At 38.6% G+C, this 19113-nt stretch overlaps 1 protein-coding gene across 2 annotated transcripts in view; it reads left to right on the top strand.

Annotated features, from left to right (window-relative positions):
* Positions 1–19113, top strand: part of PDE11A (phosphodiesterase 11A) — a 418861-nt gene that overhangs the window by 189832 nt on the left and 209916 nt on the right. For both annotated transcript variants that reach the window (XM_004577021.3, XM_004577022.4), the window contains exon 5: positions 5718–5782. In XM_004577021.3, the coding sequence (XP_004577078.2) occupies positions 5718–5782 (65 nt within the window). The remainder of the gene's footprint in view (positions 1–5717; positions 5783–19113) is intronic.

The following is a 19113-nucleotide window of genomic DNA, read 5'->3' as shown; positions in this document are numbered from 1 at the left end:
TCCACCACCCTTTCCACACTGCCACTCTGCCTTTCAAATAAACAAATAAATTTCAGGGAAGATTACTGGGGAAACTTAGGCTATGGAATCAGATCCATATGGGTCAGATCCCAGCTCTAATGCTTTCAACAAACCATTGAACTGTTCTACACCTTAATTTCTTGTCAATAAAATGGGGATAGTGTCTTGCTGGGATGTCATAAGCATCCAAAGATACAAAAATGACTGCTTGTAACATGCAAGATGTATATTTTACAGTAAAATGATAGGACATTTTATAGAACATGATAAAAATGGATAAATGTTCCATCATCTAAGCTATTTTCCTTATTGAGAGATATCATTAATGACAGATCAAAGTGGAGATGTGGGAGTTAACTCTCTTCTTTTAAGATATGTGACAGTTTTCTACTCTACAAATATGAATAAATACTTCCAATTTTTATTATAGCTTTAACTCTAAGATTTATTTAGAGTGTAATTGAAAGACATATTATTTGGTGATAGCAAGTAATTTCTCTGTGGTGTGCTAACGTTGTGAGATCCAGGAAAATTATTTCTAGATCAAGATTTCTAAATTATTAGGTTTTAAGTCCTCACTTAACCTAAGGGTTCTAGTTACGTTTGCTGCAGAGTAAAAATGCTCTAAAACTGGCAATTTAAGTAGAACATATTATTCTGCTAATAGATCCCATTAGGTGGGGAATTGGAGAGAGAGGGTAGGGATGGCTTATCTCTTATAAGGATGTATGGGCTCAAAAGTTCAAAAACTTGAAGACTAGATGTAACCTAATGGTTGGGAACTAAAATAAGCTGAAATGCACTACATGCTTGACAGCTGAATTGCAATGACTTAAAGAATGGGGCTGCCAACCAAGCTGTCTACACATGGCTTCTATAAGGTTCTCCCTTTATGCATAGTAATTTCAGGATGCTTGAAATTTTTGCATCATGATTCAGGTCTCCAGGCACAAGATTTCTGGCCAAGTCAAGTGACTTAGCTTTTATGACAACTTCAGAAGGCATGTAGTGTTTTCTCTACAGACTGGTGGTTAAAGAAATCACAAGTCCATCAAGTTTGAACAGAGTGACCATTATAAAAGAGAGAGAGATGTTGATGTATGACCATATTCAAACAGTAAAATTTGTCACAATAAGTTATTCTTTTTTGTTAAAATTTATTTTACTTTTAAAATTTAGCAATTTTTCTCTGCTTCGTACTTGTCTTAGGATTCTTTCTTTGTCTTCGTTGGAGTGGAACTTGAGCACCATATGTCTGGGTGAAGATCGCTTTGGGTCATATCTGCTGGGAGTCCTCTGACCGTCCTGGATTTGGGCTGGGTTCATGTTCCAAGTGTTTTGAAAGTTTTCCTGTATAATTTCGTCAAGCACCATTTGCATTCCTGACTCTTTTTCCACTCCTTCAGGAAGGCCAATAATCCTAATATTTGATTTTCTGAGGTTGTCTTTCATTTCTTGTATGGTCTTATTGGCTTTGTTCAGACTTGTCTCCAGCAGTTAATGAACTGGGTATGTTCGTTTTGTGTGTCTTCCATTTCAGAGATCCTCTCTTCTGCTGTATTTGTTCTGTTGGTTAGGCTCTCAATTTTGTGCTCTAAGTCAAGGATTTTACTTTTCATTTGCTGTATTTCTGAGGCTATGTGGTTCTTGAATTCCTTGAAGTCCTCCCAATTCTTCTCATTGTCTCTGACATATTTTAACATTATTTTTTTGAATTCCTTGTCTGGTAGATCTTCTATGTCTTTCTCTCGCATCTCCGAAATAGACATTGGCTTTTGATCCTTTATTGGTAGGGTGTTGGCACTCTCATCTGGATCATTACCTTTTCTGGTATTTCTTCCCATTGTGTTAGTGTTTCTTTTTTGAGAGACCTAGGCACCAGTGTGCTGAGGGGTCTCCAAGCACTATCCTGTAGAGATCGGAGTCTGCAGGCGTGGAGCAGCAGGGTGTGGGAATTTTCAAGGCACTTTTGGTGCGTCTCCAGAACACTGGACCTCAGGGCGCCACTTCCAGGGCCCAGCGGATTCAAAGCGCACTCTCAGCTCGTCCCCTATAGGTATGCTACCACAGGGCGTGGGGGAGTGAAGGCACTCTCTGTGCGCGCCGCCTGTGCATGGGATCACAGGGCTCGGAGGATTCTAGGTGCTTTCTCGGTGTGTCCCCAGTGCCAGGGACTGCAGGGCGTGGAGGTTCCAGGTGCTCTCTGGGAATGCCTCCTGCACGTGGGTCCGCAGTGCTCTCCTGGTTCGTCTCCCAAGCACGGACTATAGGGCGTGGGGTGTTCAAGGTGCTCTCTGGAAGCGCTTCCTGCGCAGGCCCGCCCACCCCAGCGCTTGCAGGGGACCGACCGCCCCAACGCTAGCACGGGACTGCCCAGCCCAGAGGCGTGCTTGGGTTCCTGTGGGATAGCACCGCCCAGCTGAGTGCCAGACCGCAAAGGCACGGGGGAGTATTCAGTGTGCCTTTTGCCTTTCTCCCAGACACTGTTTTGGCAGTTTCAAGGCACTCTCCCGGTGTCTCTAGACGCTGGAGTCTTGGAGGGGAGGGGCGGGGAGACGAGCACCAATTGTGTTCAGGCTCTGTGCATGCCCCTGGGGGGCCAACTCCCGAAGCCTCCAACCCACCACTGTCCCCACCCAACTCACTCAAACCTCAGGTTCTTGCAGTCTGCCTCTTCCTCTGGTGGGAACCCTAGCCGCGGGTGCGTCTCTCGGCTACTGCGTCCGTTGCTGGTCCCGGCGGGTCCAGGCGGCTGGAACCTGGAGGCTGCGGCTGGAACCTGGAGGCTGCGGCTGGTGCAGGTCCCGGCGGGGCTTGGCGACCAGGGTGGGTGGATGCCGGCACTTCCCAGTGACTCAGGGTCCTGGTGTCTGCAGCGGGCGCAGGTCCTGGTGGGTCCTGGTGACCAGGGTGAGCAGATGCTAGAGGGTCCCAATCACCGCAGGTCCTCACGGCCACAGCGTCTGTGGGTAGGTCTGTGGGTCGGTCTGCGGGTCGGTCTGCGGCTTTCAGCGTCTGCACTCAAAGGTGACTCAGCAGGTCAGGAGCGGAAAGTCGTCTTCCCTGCCCTTTGTTTTGTTTTTCCCTGGTTGCTCTTCCGAGTTGTGTGGATTTTTTTGGTTCCACACTGTCCAGGGAACTTCACGTTCTTCTCCCTGTAGTTCTATGCTGCTCCACTTACGCTTTTGTAGCATTCTAGCCCTCTCTGTCTGTGAGCTCTCTCACAGTCTTCCTCCTATGTCGGCCATCTTGCAAGTCTCCATCTTGCGAGTCGGCCATCTTGCGAGGATTGGATAAGAAAGCTATGGTTCATCTACTCCATGGAATACTACTCAGCTATTAAAAAAACAAAATGCAGTTCTTTGTGGCCAAATGAGCCAAACTGGAAACCATAATGCTAAGGGAAATGAGCCAATCCCAAAAGGTTAAATACCACATGTTTGCCTTAATTTAAGATGATATGATGTTATGTATAACATGTTATGTTTTGAATGTTATATGTTGTGTATAAACTAAAATTGAAATATAGGTGAGGTGGTCACAGAAGGTGGCTGGGAACTCGCATTTATCTTTAAGATATTGGTTACTCATTACTATGTCAATTAATTCCATAATGATGTAAATTTTTGCTGATGGTATGTTGGAGCTTTCAATTGACTGGGATGATACTCTGCTGGCTCTGTCTTCAGACCAGAGAGGGTATACCTAAGAAGCCGTTGAACTTGACTGGACAATAAGATGTTGGACTCTAGGTTTGGTATATGCTTGCAATGGGGGAATCTCAACTGAACTTGAGCTGTGGTTATGCAACAAGGTGGAGGAATCCACCATGGTGGGAGGGTTTGGGGAGGGGTGGGGAGAACCCAAGTATCTATGTAACTGTGTCACATAATACAATGTAATTAATGAAGTTAAATAATAAATAATTTAAAAAAATAAAATAAAATTTAGCAATTTTAACATTTTTGAACATCACTTTATATGTAGATATTATGTACATACACATTATACTATATACCACTTTTTCTTAAAAATGGATATTAATGTCACGGAGTGAAGTGTTCATGATAATGATCATAATGTGTATATTGTCATGTGCGTGATGAGTGAAATGTGCATGATTGAGTGATGTGATATTTATTATAACATATCAAATAATGTGCCATCTACACATTTTTTTGTTCTCTGTGTATTAACTTCCACAAATAAAAGGAAATATGGTATTTGTCTTTCTGGGTATTTCATTTAGTGCAATGAGTGACTTGATAGAGGCCTGATTCACATAGTAATATGAAATGAAATTTGAGGGAACTTCAGAAAGTTTGTAGAAAATAGAATTAAATGTATAAATATATTTTGTGTATACAGAATTTTGAAATTTTCTCATAATACACATTTCCTATGTATTCTGAAAAAATAAATTTGTCACAGAAGAAGCTCATATTCAAAATTTCACTCTTCCATGAGCTTTTTGATATAGTCTCTAATTGTCAAGGATACTAACTTTTAGTTGAATTATTGTCACTGCCCTGCATTCATCCAGTACCACAATTTTCTTTGTGAAAAGCCATTATTTCCTATTACTTTTTTCCTTCACGTTGCATTTTCCTAGTTTAGGTTCATTACCTCACTCATAAAGCTGCTTTAATAATTAATCTGTTTCCATTTTCCAAATCATTTTCTCAGGTGCCCATCAATTCCTTGAAAGTGTTTAATTTAAAAGACTTTTGAAGCATGACTACATCTGGCTTAATAAACCTAAATGTCAACTTGGAAGCACCCAGTGACATTCAAATATACTCCTTTCAATGTAGGGGACTTGCATTTCTATCTCATGGTGTATTTTGTCAAAAGAGGGTCAGAAATATTGCCTTGTTACTCAGCTTTTGAAATATTATCAGAAGAGTTGGCACTAAAAGGTGAGATAGATTGACTTTAACGGTGTGAATCTGAGAAATAGTCTTAAAAATTAAGGGCTACTTTATTTCTAGACTGCAGACAAAATGTTTAATTTTAGCATAATAATAAGGAAACTAAATCATAGAAGCATAGTTTATATTGAGTCCAAAAGCCACCAATAAGCAGAATAATTACATTGATCTTTCTGCACCCATTCAATCCTTTCATAGTTAAGCTTTGATCAAACTGTTGTACTGGGTGTGCTGAGTTAAATGGATAGAGAAGTGTTCACACTGATGATGATCAATCATTGAAATATGTGGCTTCCTCTTCTTACCTTTGGATGTTGGCAATAAAGAGTTTACCAGAGACCAATGAAAATCCAAAGAAAACTTGCTTAAAGGAGCATGAGGTCGATAGAGGACATGATTTTTGTGGGTTTTGTTGTTGTTCCTACCATGGATTATGACAGGATTGCTAAAAGGGCAGTATAAAAAAGTTTTATCCAGATGATATGTCCCTTTGCCTAGCCAACCAAACTTCTTTGTACATCTCATTGTTAATATATTCAGATTTGTGGAATGTGTTATGCTTTGGTAATGTCTGCTGTATAAGATGTAAAATACAAAATGTGGGATGGAAATTTCCTCTTCTCCCTCTTGGGATTTATTCACCTGAAATCTCTTTTTAATCTCCGATTATTGTCATAGTAGTTTCAAAGATGAAAACGTTTATGACAGTATTTTAAACTGAGGAAAATTTAATTGACTCAGATTTACCATCTTTCTTTGTGGCAGGTGGTGAAGTTTACCAAATCCTTTGAATTGTTGTCCCCAAAGTGCAGCGCCGATGCTGAGAACAGGTAGGGCTTGTGGGCTTCATGTTTGTCTGGGTCCTTGGGGTTAACAGTATCGTGTAATTCTCTGAAGTTAGGAGTTATTCTCTGCATCAACAAGTGTAACCAAGTGTTATACCTTGTTATAATTCTGAATTCACAACAAAATTACAGCTTAAAAATAAATGCTTATACAACAAGCTTGCAACTGGTTTTTGTATGTTGCCTTTAGCTTTTAGTATCAATGTCCCTGAGCCTTGTAATATTTTTAGATATTCCCAAACTAAGAAAAACACCAAATTTTCTGCTACATGCTTGCCCTTTTTTTTTTCATCCCCTTTGCATTTCCTTATCGTTAGTTGTTAACACTCTTGGGAAAAGAGTGAAAGCTTGTGGTAGCTTACTTTTTGTCCCCATTGATATGTTTAAGGCTGTGAGAGGATAAAAATGAGGATAGGAATAACTGATGAATATTCCTTAACTTTGCATCATTTCCTTGAATAATGTCTGAACAACTACCAGAAACCTATAGAATTCTCTGTACTTTGATCGCCTCTAGAGGAAGGGCTAAAAATAGTAAAATTGATCAAAGTGCACTTGATGATATCCATTTCATGCTGTTGCTGATACGAACACCAACTGTATGAGAAGCTTCTATTTATTGAGTGTTAACTGTGCCAGACATTATCCTAGATACAATATATGTATTTAATTCTCCAACAAAGATCAACACATCTTTTGGAAAAATTTATGTATTTGAAAGGCAGTTACACAGAGAGAGAGAGAGAGAGAGAGAGAGAGAGAGAGAGAGAGAGTGTGTGTGTGTGTGTGTGTGTGTGAGAGAGAGAGAGAGTGAGAGAGAGAGAGAGAAGAATCTTTCATTTGTTGGTTCACTCTTCAAATGGCCATAGCAGCCAGAGTCGGACCAAATGGAAGTCAGGAGCTAGGAGCTTCTTCCAATCTCCCACATGAGTGCAAAGGCCCAAGTGCCTGGGCCATCTTCTGGTGTTGCTTTCCCAGGAGAATTGGCAAGGCACTGGCTCATAAGTAGAGCAAAGGAGACTCAAACTATTACCTATATGTGATAACAGCATTGCAATAGGCAGCTTTATGCAGTATGCCACAATACCAGGCCCTCAGCAAGTTTGAAATAATGGATTCAATGTCATGCTGCTAGTTCTTATTACCTCATCCAAGGACAAGATTTCCTAGATAAAACTGTCTTGGCCTCTGAACTGTGCTCCTATTACCACACATAATTTAAAACCTAGAAGTTACCATTAATAGTGAGTGTGTTATCATTTTCCAAATTTGATTGTTCAAGGAGAATCAACTGTGGATAATTTGCTAATATGTGAATGCAGAATATTGGGAGATGCTGTTCAGTGCAGTGAAAGTGAAGTTTGTATGATCTACATTTTCAAAATACTCTCTTTAAACTATTTCAAGATGTATTATTGAAGGATAATTTAATATTTTACATCTCTTATTTACCTTATACACATTATTTCCCTTAGGTTCAGGAAATATAAACTAGCATATTACGACGGATACTTTTGTTAGTCTCCTTACTTTTTACCAGATATATGAAGTTTAAAAGAAATATTTGCTGCATATTGTGTCATTCCATTGTAGGGCATTCTTGAAATGGCAAAATTTTAGGAACAAAAAGCAGTTGACTGGTTGACAGGGACCAGAGAGGTAGAGATGGTTTTTCTACACAGGGCTGTGTGGGGCTCTCAGGTTGTGATGCAACTTTTCTGCATCATTCTTGTGGTGGTTAGACAGCTGCTTTTGTCAAGAGTTACACAACTACACACTGAAAAGGTAAATTTTACTGTTTGAAGATGCTACCTTACAATGAAATTTAAAGTAGAAGAAATAAGGCGTTTGACTGAGGTTTTCATATTCATGAAAATGTATTTATGTTTACATCTATCAGCTAATCTTTATCTAATGCAGTGAGTTGTTAATTGATACTCAACAATTTTTCTTAATGAAATGTGGTAAGTTAACATTGAATGCATTTTTAAAAGTCCTGCATTTGTACTGATTTATTTATTTAATGACAGTTTTAATGTAAGTTATCTGTCTCATATATGAGAGGGAAAAACTTCAGGTGTTATTAGGCCCAGCCTTTGAAATTATTATTTTTAAATTCTGCTTAATGCAGGTTCTCATGATTATTTCAGAGTTAAATACTACTGGATTTTTTTTTTATTATTTTTAGGGTTGAAAGAACTTCCATATTAAAATGAAATGATTGAAGGCAGGCTGCCATAGGCAGAATTCATGACAAAGAAGGAAAGATGGAAGGAAAGGTCATGTTGTCTTTAAAGAGACATTTAAAAGTGTCTTTGACCTTTGGCATTACGAGGTAGTCCACTCAACCCTTCTATTTATGGTTTTAAATTAATATAGATTGTTTCATTTATCATGACAGACCTTTTCTGCATTCTCCAGTAATTTTTCTCTTGTGTATGTGGGTTTTTTCAGGCTCTTTTTGGAAGTTAAAGGAATAGACAAGTGTTGCTCTAGTGTTCACTCTGCCAGTGGCATGGAAAAGACATTGAAGCAGTCTATGACTCTACAAATCATAATCTGTAGTCAACACATTATAATCTTTCCTCTAACTTTTCATCATTTTACATCTTCCCTGTAGGTAATGTCCATTAGATGCCTCAGTCCTCTGACCATCCATCATAGTTATGAGTATAGTGTTTAAGATATAACTTCTGTGGCTTCATGGAACAAGATTTCAGGATAGTGTTTCAAGTCTGATAAACTCTGGTTTCCATGGCTAGTTCTTGAAAACAATTTTTTCAAGGAAAAAAAAAATTTCATTGCATTTTCAGCCCATTACTTCTACTTAGTATCTTACAAGGCTAACTTCTTTTTCACAGATAGTTTCCTCTTGGTCTCAGGGCAGTCATTAACAACCAATTCAGGAGTTGCAAAGGATCTGATTCATTCCTCTCCATTAGGTGTGTATCTCCTTGACAATATCTCCAGTGATAAAATTTGTAATATGTTACATGGTAAATTTTTTTTCAATTGTTGAAGAATTCAAATTGTCATAGTTGGATTCTGTAACTCTCTTAGCTTTGTTCTAAATGTGTTCCTTGGAGATAGTCATTCTTTGTCCAGCAAGTATATATTGAATAGCTTTTCTGTTTTGGATACTCTTCTACATTATGGTACAACTGCAAAAATTTCATTTTTAAAAAAATCAGTAGTCTTCCATCCTCAAGGATCTCAAGGCCTACAGACAACAGTGGGGGCAGGGGAGGTAGTTAAACATATAATATAAACAGAATCAAACAGGGCTTCACACAAGGACATTTATAAATAGGGCTCCAATAAGAGTGAACATTTCTAATTGGTTGCTTAGTGATTTCTCCATTCTAACACAATATTCTTAGTCTTTTGTAAAAGTCAACCTTGAAATATTTCTCACAGTCTCTAATATTTTGTTCTAAACCAATTTTACTGCTGACTTATTGTTTCTTCCAAGTGCTCAGTCACAAATCCTCTCCCTTGGACATGACAGAGTCAGCATCTGTAGGGTGTGTGCTTTCTTATCCAGTTCAGAATTTCATGAGCATGGCTGGACTCTTCACTGCACTGCCATGGCTCCTGGTACTGTCTTAAAGGTGTTAGCTTCCCATACCTGAAGAAGACTGAGTACTTTGTACAAAAATGAGAAGAATGCTCCTTCCTGTATGTCACAACCAATAGCCTGGTCCCTAAACATCCATGCGTGTGCCCCCACTTTTTTTTTTTAAAGATTTATTTATTTTGTTACAAAGTCAGATATACAGAGAGGAGGAGAGACAGAGAGGAAGATCTTCCATCCGATGATTCACTCCCCAAGTGAGCTGCAACGGGCCGGTGCTGTGCTGATCCGATGCCGGGAACCAGGAACCTCTTCCAGGTCTCCCACGTGGGTGCAGGGTCCCAAAGCATTGGACCTTCCTCAACTGCCTTCCCAGGCCACAAGCAGGGAGCTGGATGGGGAGTGGAGCTGCCGAGATTAGAACCGGCGCCCATATGGGATCCGGGGGCTTTCAAGGCGAGGACTTTAGCTGCTAGGCCACGCCGCCGGGCCCATGTGCCCCCACTTTTTGCACACTTTTTATTTGTAAAGATTTTGTCTTCAGCCTTCTTCCTCTGTAAGACTTAGACTTCATCCTTTGGACCAGACGTAAGAACCAGAGCAGTTATGCTCTGGATTTCCCCGTTTGTTTCTCATCTTGGCTACCAGACTTGGATACTCAAAATTTCCTCCTTCTCACAGTGCCTTTCGCTCCATGATGATCAACTTTAATACTGATCAGTGCCCCCTCAAGCACAGATGTGTCTCAGTTTTTTAAGCAGAGACACAAGAAGATAGAAGAGGTGACGTTGGTGACAGTCATCTGGATACTTGAGTGATCTGTTACTGCCTCCTAGAGTGTGTGTTAGCAGAAAGCTAGAATAGGGAGCAGAGCCATAGATTCTGTTGTCCTAACCGACATCTTAATTGCTAGACCAAATACTTATCCCCAAAGTGATGTTTAATTACATGGGAGAGTTACTGCAGGGAAATTGAGTAATTTTCTCTACCTTGCTGAGTTCTTAGGTAGCATAATGTCCTATAACAAGCAAACAAAAAGGTAGATTAGCAAGAGGAGCACAAGCAGATGTTATCAATGTGTGTTTCTCATACATGCATGGGAAAAACAAGTAAATCTCAAAGAAGTGGCTTAGAATTCTGTGTTTTATAGCATCTTCAACCAAGACCAATACTTTTTTTTTTCAGAAGGAGCAAGACATAGGAAAATGACATTAACTCTCTGGGGAAGGAAAATGGTGGGAAATGAAATAAATGGGAGTCTGTAAAGCTTGACATATATGTTTTTCTGATGCCACCTCCAGGGAGATAAAGGTCTTAACTTGCTTTTGGTGATCACCCATCGTAGTTCCTGCTTTAAGACACATAAAGAGAAGACAGGGCTTTGCAATGATCTTCCCCCTCAGTTACCCTCAGTTCAAAATAATGCTAACACATTTTGTGGTAGAGTATTAGTCTCCTACAACACTCAACTTATTATGGGAAAAATGGAAGGTGATCCTTTAGGATGTGCAGAAACTTCAGTTAGATTCTATAGATTAATAGGAGTTAATGATGCACCCCATCTTCCATGGGGAAATAGCATTGTGAGCAAAGGTGTTGAGTAAGAGAACATGGTATGTATGCATACTGGAGTCTTGAATTAGGGCTGTAAGCTGATATCAAAGACCAGCATACTCCTTGATGATAATTTCCATCTCCTCCTGAGGACACTCAACTGCACAAAAAAGACATCTGGTTGAGGTGAAGATCTTCTTGGAACCTTATGAGATGCCCAGACTCTCCTAATGTGCCTGAAGACTGGCCTGCTGCCTGTTTACTCACCAAGGAATGGTGTATTTATATTTGTGCTGTAGAAAATCACCTGGGAAGCAGTGTGGAGATGGCATGTAGAAATGGCAAACTGAGATCCTATAGGGATTAATCTACTGCCTTGCCCACCTAGGATGACGGCGGCTCAGTGCTGAATGATCCAGTCTCACTACTGTTCCAGATTTTGACTGCTCTTTTTATCTCATAGTCACTCACCCTTTTGATTCTTCCCTTGCTTCAGATTTCTAGTTCTTCTTAAAGTGGTATTTCCCAGAATGGAACATGATTTTCAACTTCTTTTGTTCCAGAAACAAAACAGATCAGAAAGAAGCATGTACTTCTCTTGTTCCGAATGCAGAACTGTTAATGCAATGATTATTCATAATCATTTCATGTTTTCTCAGTTCAGGGCCTTTCCTAAGAAGCCCAATTTAAGAAAATTTGGTGAATTAGTCTGAATAAACTTTCTTGGATCTCTTGTTCAACCTTTAATAAAGCTCTTTTGTATCCTTCATAAGAGCAAGCAATTTGAACAATAATATGTACTTGGAAACTGGAAAGAACATTTATAAAGGTCTTGACAGCTAGAAATTTTCATTTTGTTTAGAATATCTTTGGCCATATTCTGTTTATGTATCTTCTAGGTAGAAGTATGGCTGCTTTGGGAACTGATGTTCTCAGTTTTACTTAAGCTGTTAAGAAAATGATAATCTGACATCTATAATTTTTGGAAGATAACTAGCCAAAAGAATTTTTCATGTAATCATTTAATGAACTTAATGAAAATCATGTTATTAAAATAATCCAATTGTAGAATCACTTCAGTCTTCTGAGAATAGGGGAGCTCAAAATATGTTTTCTCAAAAATGTGATCTTTGTACTATAGCTTTCATTTGTTTGGACTGGAGAAAGACAAGAGTAGAGCTAGAAATCCCAGAGCAGTTAAAAGTCAACTTTTTATTTAATGAAACTTTGAGGCATGCAGATCAACCTGGAATCTCTGGAGAGCAGAAAGTGAAAATGTTCTGTTTGAAAAGAAGAGAGGCTGTGGCAGGCATCATAGTGGTCTCCTCAAAGGAATCCATGTGTTAATTCCTAGAATGTTTCCTTAAATTGCAAAATGGGCTTTGGATATCTGATTAGGCATCTTTTAAAAATACATTTATTTATATTTTTATTGGAAAGACAGAGAAGAGGAGAGACAGAGAGGAAGATCTTCCATCCACTGATTCACTCCCCAAGTGCTGCTATGGCTAGAGCTGAGCTTAACCAATTCAAAGCCAGGAGTCAGGAGCCTCTTCCAAGTCTCCCATATAGGTGCAGGGTCCCAAGGCATAGGGCCATCATCAGATGCCTTCCCAAGCAATGAGCATGATGCGAAATGGCGTCGCCAGGATTAAAACCGGTGCCCATATGGGATTCTAGTGTGTGCAAGGTGAGGACTTTAGCTGCCAGGCTATCGTGCCTGCCCTGATTAGGCATCTTAAGATGGAGAGATTATCCTGGATCATATGGATAGGTCCAACATAATTTACAATCTTTGTGAATGAAAATATGACAACAGATGCAGAAGTTGGGGTGATTGAATCATGCTTTCATTGCTGACTTTGAAGATAAAAGAACAGAGGTACGGACCAAGGAATGTGGAAAATGCAAGGAAAGGGACTTTTCCCTACAGAGCTATAAAAATTGTGTGATATTAACTTGGTGCTGTTTGAAATACTAAGTTAAAAATGCTTTATTACAGCAGCAATAAGAAAAGTAAAGGATGCTTTGTTTTTTTTAAAAGATTGCTTTATTTATTTGAAAAGCAAAGTAATAAGGGGAATAAGAAAGGGTGGAGAGAGAGAAAGAGAGACAGAGAGCGAGAGTGAGAGAGAGAGAGCGCGCACGCGAGAGAGAGAGAGAGAGAGAGAGAGAGAGAGAGAAGAGAGAGAGAAAGTCAGGGTGAGGCCAGGGTCTTTGTTTTTAAGAAGAGTCTCAGTAGATAATTCAGATGAAGTAAGTGAAAGAGTAGGGAGAGACAGGCAAAGTCTAAGATCACATCAAGGCTGAAATTCTCTGGAGACACATGGCCAGCAAGAAATTCCCAGGAATGGAGCAGCTGGAGGATTTGTATGAACTCAGTTGTGCTCAAGTATAAATTATTGGCCTGTTTGTTCTTTGCATAGCATTCAGCTTGCTGTATCAAGTTCTGCATGAGGTCTGTTGTCTAATCCAAAGAATTTTCTGTGTTGCCACATAAAGTAATTCTGACTGCACTAAAGCAAAAATTCATACTTTTACAGACCACTTCTAAAAAAAAGTAGATAAAATAGATCATTTAGCATTCAAGAAATATTTTAAAGTTGAAAATTTGTTCTCTTGTATAACTTACTTTAGTGAGTCATAGTAGAGTAACATCATCCCCCAAAATCATGTCTGCTTCCAACCTCAGAATGGAAACTTATTTAGAAACATAATTAGTTGGGGCTGTTGAGGTTCAATAATGTTGGATTTACACTAGCTACTAAACCCAATTATTGGTGTCTCTATAAGAGGAGGAGATGGCACACAAGAGACAGAAAAAGAAAACAGAGGCAGATATTGGAGCAGTCTGTAAGACAAGGAATGCTAGGAGTCACCAGAAGCTGGAGGAGGCAGGTGATAGTCTAACTTAGAACCTTCAGGAAGGGCGAGATCCTACTGGTACATTGATTCCAGTCTTCTGGACTAAAGAATCATTGGGGAATGAATTTCTTAAGGCCCCACTTTCATAGTTCCATGTTATGCCAGTCCTTGAAAACTAATCTGCTCAGTGATTAAGTGAGGAAGATAAAACAGATCATGTCTCTCCAAGCATCTGTGTTCTAGCAAGCAATGATTCTATGAATCCATTATTGTGTGCATTATGATTACATAGGGAAAGAGAATTAACCATCATTGGAAATCTGCCATATGTCGAATATTTATTGTGTTAGTTAATCTCACAAATGCCTACTGAGTTAAACACAGTTAATCTTTGTTTTATAAAAATGAGGGAACTGAGGTGCAGGATGGTTAGGGTACTTGCACACCATGACAGACCAGTACCTGTTAAACTGTTCCTTTGAGAACATCACTGCCTTCAAAGCTATAGATCTGCCTTCAAGTTGTGCCGGAAAGGTATTCTTTTGGCTATCTAGTGGCTCATTCTGTGGACATCAAGGCCTTAAACTCTAGAAACATTTGCATCTTCATGAGGGCATGTATGCGTAAAAGACTCAAATATCAACAGCCTATCTAAAATCCATTGTTTGGGTGTTAGAGGTTGCTAGAATGGTCAGAACACACACACACACTCGCACGCATGCACGCACACATGCACCACATGGCTGAATGGCAGCTGAGGTAAGAAATGAAGGAAGTACAACCACATGGAATAGATGACTAAGGTTCCTACATAACCTGCCAAGTTATGTAAGTCTTGGGGTAGTTTCTAGATTATAAAACACTGGCATAACTGAACAAAAACAGCCCTTTTGCTTCCCATAAACCAAGGAAGGGCCAATTGAGGAAGGAATTATGAATTTGATTTTATTTAAAATCTTCCTAATGGCATCTCCTAGTAAGTTTAATAAAATGACAGCATTAAAACTTGCAGATAGGTGTGAGCATCTTGGAAGTATCTTCTAGAGATGATAGATGAGCACTCTTTTTTGTCTGTCTTGTTAAAGTGTTTTTGTTTTGAGGCCAATGTTGTGACACAGCCAGTTAAATGGCCCCTCAGAAGGCTAACGTCTCATGCCAGAATGCCAGTTTGAGTCCTGCATAATCTGCTTATAATGTGCCTTGGAAGGCAGCAGAAAATGACTCAAGTGCTTGGGTCTCTGCCACCAGCCTGGGAGATCTTGATGGAATCCTTGCCTCCTGGCTTTGGCCTGGACCAGACCTGACTGTTGCAGCATTTGAGGAGTGAACCAATGGATGAAAGAGCTTTCTCTTTCTCCTTCTATTCCCTTTTCTCTGTTATTCTTTTTTTTTTAAGGCCTTGAATAGCTTTATTGAAATCTGTATAAATAAACATGCACATTTCAAATATAAACTCAAGTGAACTCAGGTGCAGACAAAATTTTAACCTCTGTCATGCAGGAGGTTAGTGTACATCAAAATAAAAAAAGAAAAGAAAAAAGAAAAATCCAAAGCAGCTTTTAAAATACCAGGTTGAAAAACCAGCTTTAATATCAAGGTATAAAGCAAAGCCATGATCAACATATCTCATTTATCCTGGTCAAATGCATTTTTTTTTACTCTTAAATGCTAACATAAATAAATAATTTACCAAAATGTGCACTCACAGAGTGAACTTTTATTAACAATACACAGTTTATAATCTATTGTATTTGATTAGTTCAAATAAACATTATAATTTTTGCTTTAATAACAGTGGGACACAAAGCAATTTCTCAGGTAGTTGATAGTGAAATGTGCCCCAGCGTTTAGATTTTCTATTAAAGGCAGTATTGTATGCCGATTGACAATACATTCTTTAACTAGATCATAGGGAAAAAGCAGCAAATGAAATGTTTCAAATGTTCACACATATTTTTGGCATCCTGGATCCTTGGATGTGGTGAAGTGAAATCAAATTTAAGGTTTGTATGCTTTATATACTGTACAGGTTCTGACTCTGAAACATGCAAATGCCACTTCTCTTATAACAAGTTACCTTCTGAGAAAAGCTCTAAGGCTATGGTGAATTCCATCAGGAACACACGAAAAGTTAACAGACCTACTTTTATAGCCAAATGTCCATTAATGATTTAAAGGCCAGCACATGAAAAATCTCCCATCTAAGCTTGATGTAATTATTATATGGATACAGGGTACTTATATTGTCTGTCTTTATATTAAAAGAATTGAGAGTTAAAATTTGCCAAATTACTAAAAGATGGGGTAGAGAAAAACAGACAGCAAAAATTTAAATTTTAGACCAATCGTAAAGATATGTATTTTAAAGCAAATAAAAAATGAATGTTCTGAAGAATAGATCCCAACAGCTGTGAAACATACTTACATGTGATTGAAAAATGACTTTAGATGGAGTGTGTTACTCTGCCTTCCAGACACATAAAAAGAGAATGGACTTAGGAACAGAGAGAGAGAAAAAGCATAACAACCAGGACTAGGACTAAAGTCAGGAGCCAGGACTTTTATCTAATCTTCCATGTGGATAGCAGGGACCTAAGTGTTTAAGCCATCAGTTTCTGCCCTGCATGGTGCCTGTTAGCAGGCACTGAATCAGAAGCTAACAGAGACAGGATTGTATCCCAGGCACTTGGGTATGGGATGTAGGCATCCCAAGAGGCAACTTAACTCTCTGGGGCCACAGTCCTTCCCCCAGCATGGTGTTTTTTAAGAAAGGATGCATCTTCAATACCCTAAAGGCTTGGACAAGAATATTTGTGACCATCAGTGATCAGAAGCAATTCCAAAGAGTGACACTCTAAATTTGAAGAAATCTTTGAAATGTCTTAAACAATTTATTTTGTTTAACATTCTCTTTATACATATAGTCAACATATAGAATTTTCTGTTTTTCCAGAAGAATGGTATAAAACAAAAAAATATGCTTTTATCTAAAATCATTGTGAAAACAAGATTACAGCATTGTGACTACTAAAAAGACACTGCTGCATGGCAGCATCTAGTGCATCATACTGAGTGATATAAGCCAGTATCCAAGACAAGTATCATATCTTTCACCTAGTCTGTGATAACTAATACACATAGTACAAAAAAATGTAATCTACAAGAATGAGAGTGCCATTTTTGGAGTTTTATTATTGTGTACAGCCTTTGTTTATATACCTGAGGAATAATTTTTTTGTTTTGATTTGATTTTTTTTGTTTTTCATTATTATTGTTATCTACTTGCCAGTGTTGATATCTTTACATATGGAATAATAAATGAAGTTAACATATACTATTGTAAAAATTAGGGAAAAAAGGAAATAAGGAAGGATGGGGAGAATGGATGGAAAATTTAGGCAGGAAGTGGGAGTAGGGTGGGAAATACCAGAAATCTCTTAAATATGTATTGTGATACATGTGAATTTTTTCCACTTCATATTAATTTTTTAAAGCAGAAGTCCATCTCAGGATCAATGGCACCCTGGGATGAAATTACATAATGTGAAGCCCCTGTGCCTTGTTTATGGCCATGGAAGCTGATGAATTCAAGATTAAGCACCAGCAGATTCAGTATCTGGTGAGGGTGGCTCTTGCCGCTTCAAAGATCTTCTTGTTGTGTCTTAAAGTTATGAAAGGAATGGAAGGTGACATTGTGTACTCAAGAGGCAGAAGAATTACAAAACCTAGCATTCCCCTAACATTGCCTTCATGTGCACATGAATTCCACTGATGAAGTCAGAGCACTTCTGTTTTAATCACTCCTGAGAGGCTCCACCTCTTAATACCACTTCAGGATTGGGTTCCATCTTAAATTTTGGAGGGACACATACATTCATACCATAGTAACACATGATTATTCATAGTATGCCCTAAAAATCTTGCCTCTATAAAGTTAGTAATAGTGTCCCTGTTTCATTCCTGATTCTAGTGACTGAGTTCGCTTTATTTATTGTTGGATAAACTTAGCTAAATTTGTGTCAATTTTTTTTTCCAAGAGCCAACTTCTATTATCTTGACTATTGCATCATCTTCACTATTGTATCATATTCTCTACTTTTAAATTTTTCCCTTCTAGTATTTATTATGGACGTCCTTCTGCTCACTGTAAAATTAGTTTACTATTATTTGGCTAGTATCTCAGAGTAGTTGCTGAGCTTCTTAAAACCTGCATGGTTTGGTGTGTTGACTTTTGTTTTCATTGCTCTCAAAATATATTTTTAAACTTCTCTATTATTTGTTAGTGGTTTTTTAAAAAGTGTATCTGTGTTTCTTAGACAGTGGAGAGCTGGATCATATTGTTTGACTCATAGTTCCAATCTCCACCTTTTGACTGGAATGTTTAATTCACTTATGTTTAATGTAACTGATGATAAGCTGGAAATTACACCTATATGTTACTCAATTTCTCTATCTCTTATGTCTTTTTTATTCCTGTAGCCCTCCTATAGTTCCTGCTTTGGTGTTTTAACACATATTTTCTAATACATCATATTATTTCACCTGTTTCTTTTATGTTGTTAGTGTTTGGGGATTGAAGTTAACATTTCCTTTTGTAACAATCTACTTTGAATTAATAGCATTTGATAAAGTATATGAAATCTTTGTTCCTGTATAGTAATGTTCCCTCTTTGTTCTTCTGTGTTATTATTGTCCTATAAATTTCCCTTATACATTATAAGCCTATAATGTAGTTTTCATAGTTACTACATTATGCAGTTGTGTTTTAAATAAGATATGAGAGAAAAGAGTTAAAATTATACTTTTATGTTACATATAGAGAACCTTTATCAGTGCTATTAATTCTTCATGTTGATTCAAATTACTCTCCAGTGTTCTTTCGTATCAGGTCAAATGCTTCCATTCAGTGTTTCTTACAAGACAAATTGCACAAAATTTTCAGCTTCTGCTTATCTGACCACGTCTTTTTTTTAAGATTTTTTAATTTATTTTATTGGAAAGGCAGATATACAGAGAGGAGGAAAGACAGAGAGGAAGATCTTCCATCTGATAATTCACTCCCCAAGTGGCCACAACGGCCTGTGCTGCGCCGAGCTGGAACCAGGAGCCAGGAACTTCTTTCCAGGTCTCCCATGTGGGTGCAGGAACCCAAGGCTTTGGGCCGTCCTTGACTCTTTCCCAGGCCACAAGCAGGGAGCTGGATGGGCAGTGGAGCTTCCGGGATTAGAACCGGCGCCCATATGGGATCCCAGCTCATTCAAGGTGAGGACCTTAACCATTGTGCTATCATGCCCCTGACCAAGTCTTAGCACCTTCATTTTTG

The sequence above is a fragment of the Ochotona princeps genome, chromosome 5 (assembly GCF_030435755.1).
Source record: "Ochotona princeps isolate mOchPri1 chromosome 5, mOchPri1.hap1, whole genome shotgun sequence".
In the NCBI taxonomy this organism is placed as follows: Eukaryota; Metazoa; Chordata; class Mammalia; order Lagomorpha; family Ochotonidae; genus Ochotona; species Ochotona princeps.
The sequence above is the reverse complement of the archived record's forward strand: the minus strand, read 5'-3'. Positions and strand labels throughout refer to the sequence as shown.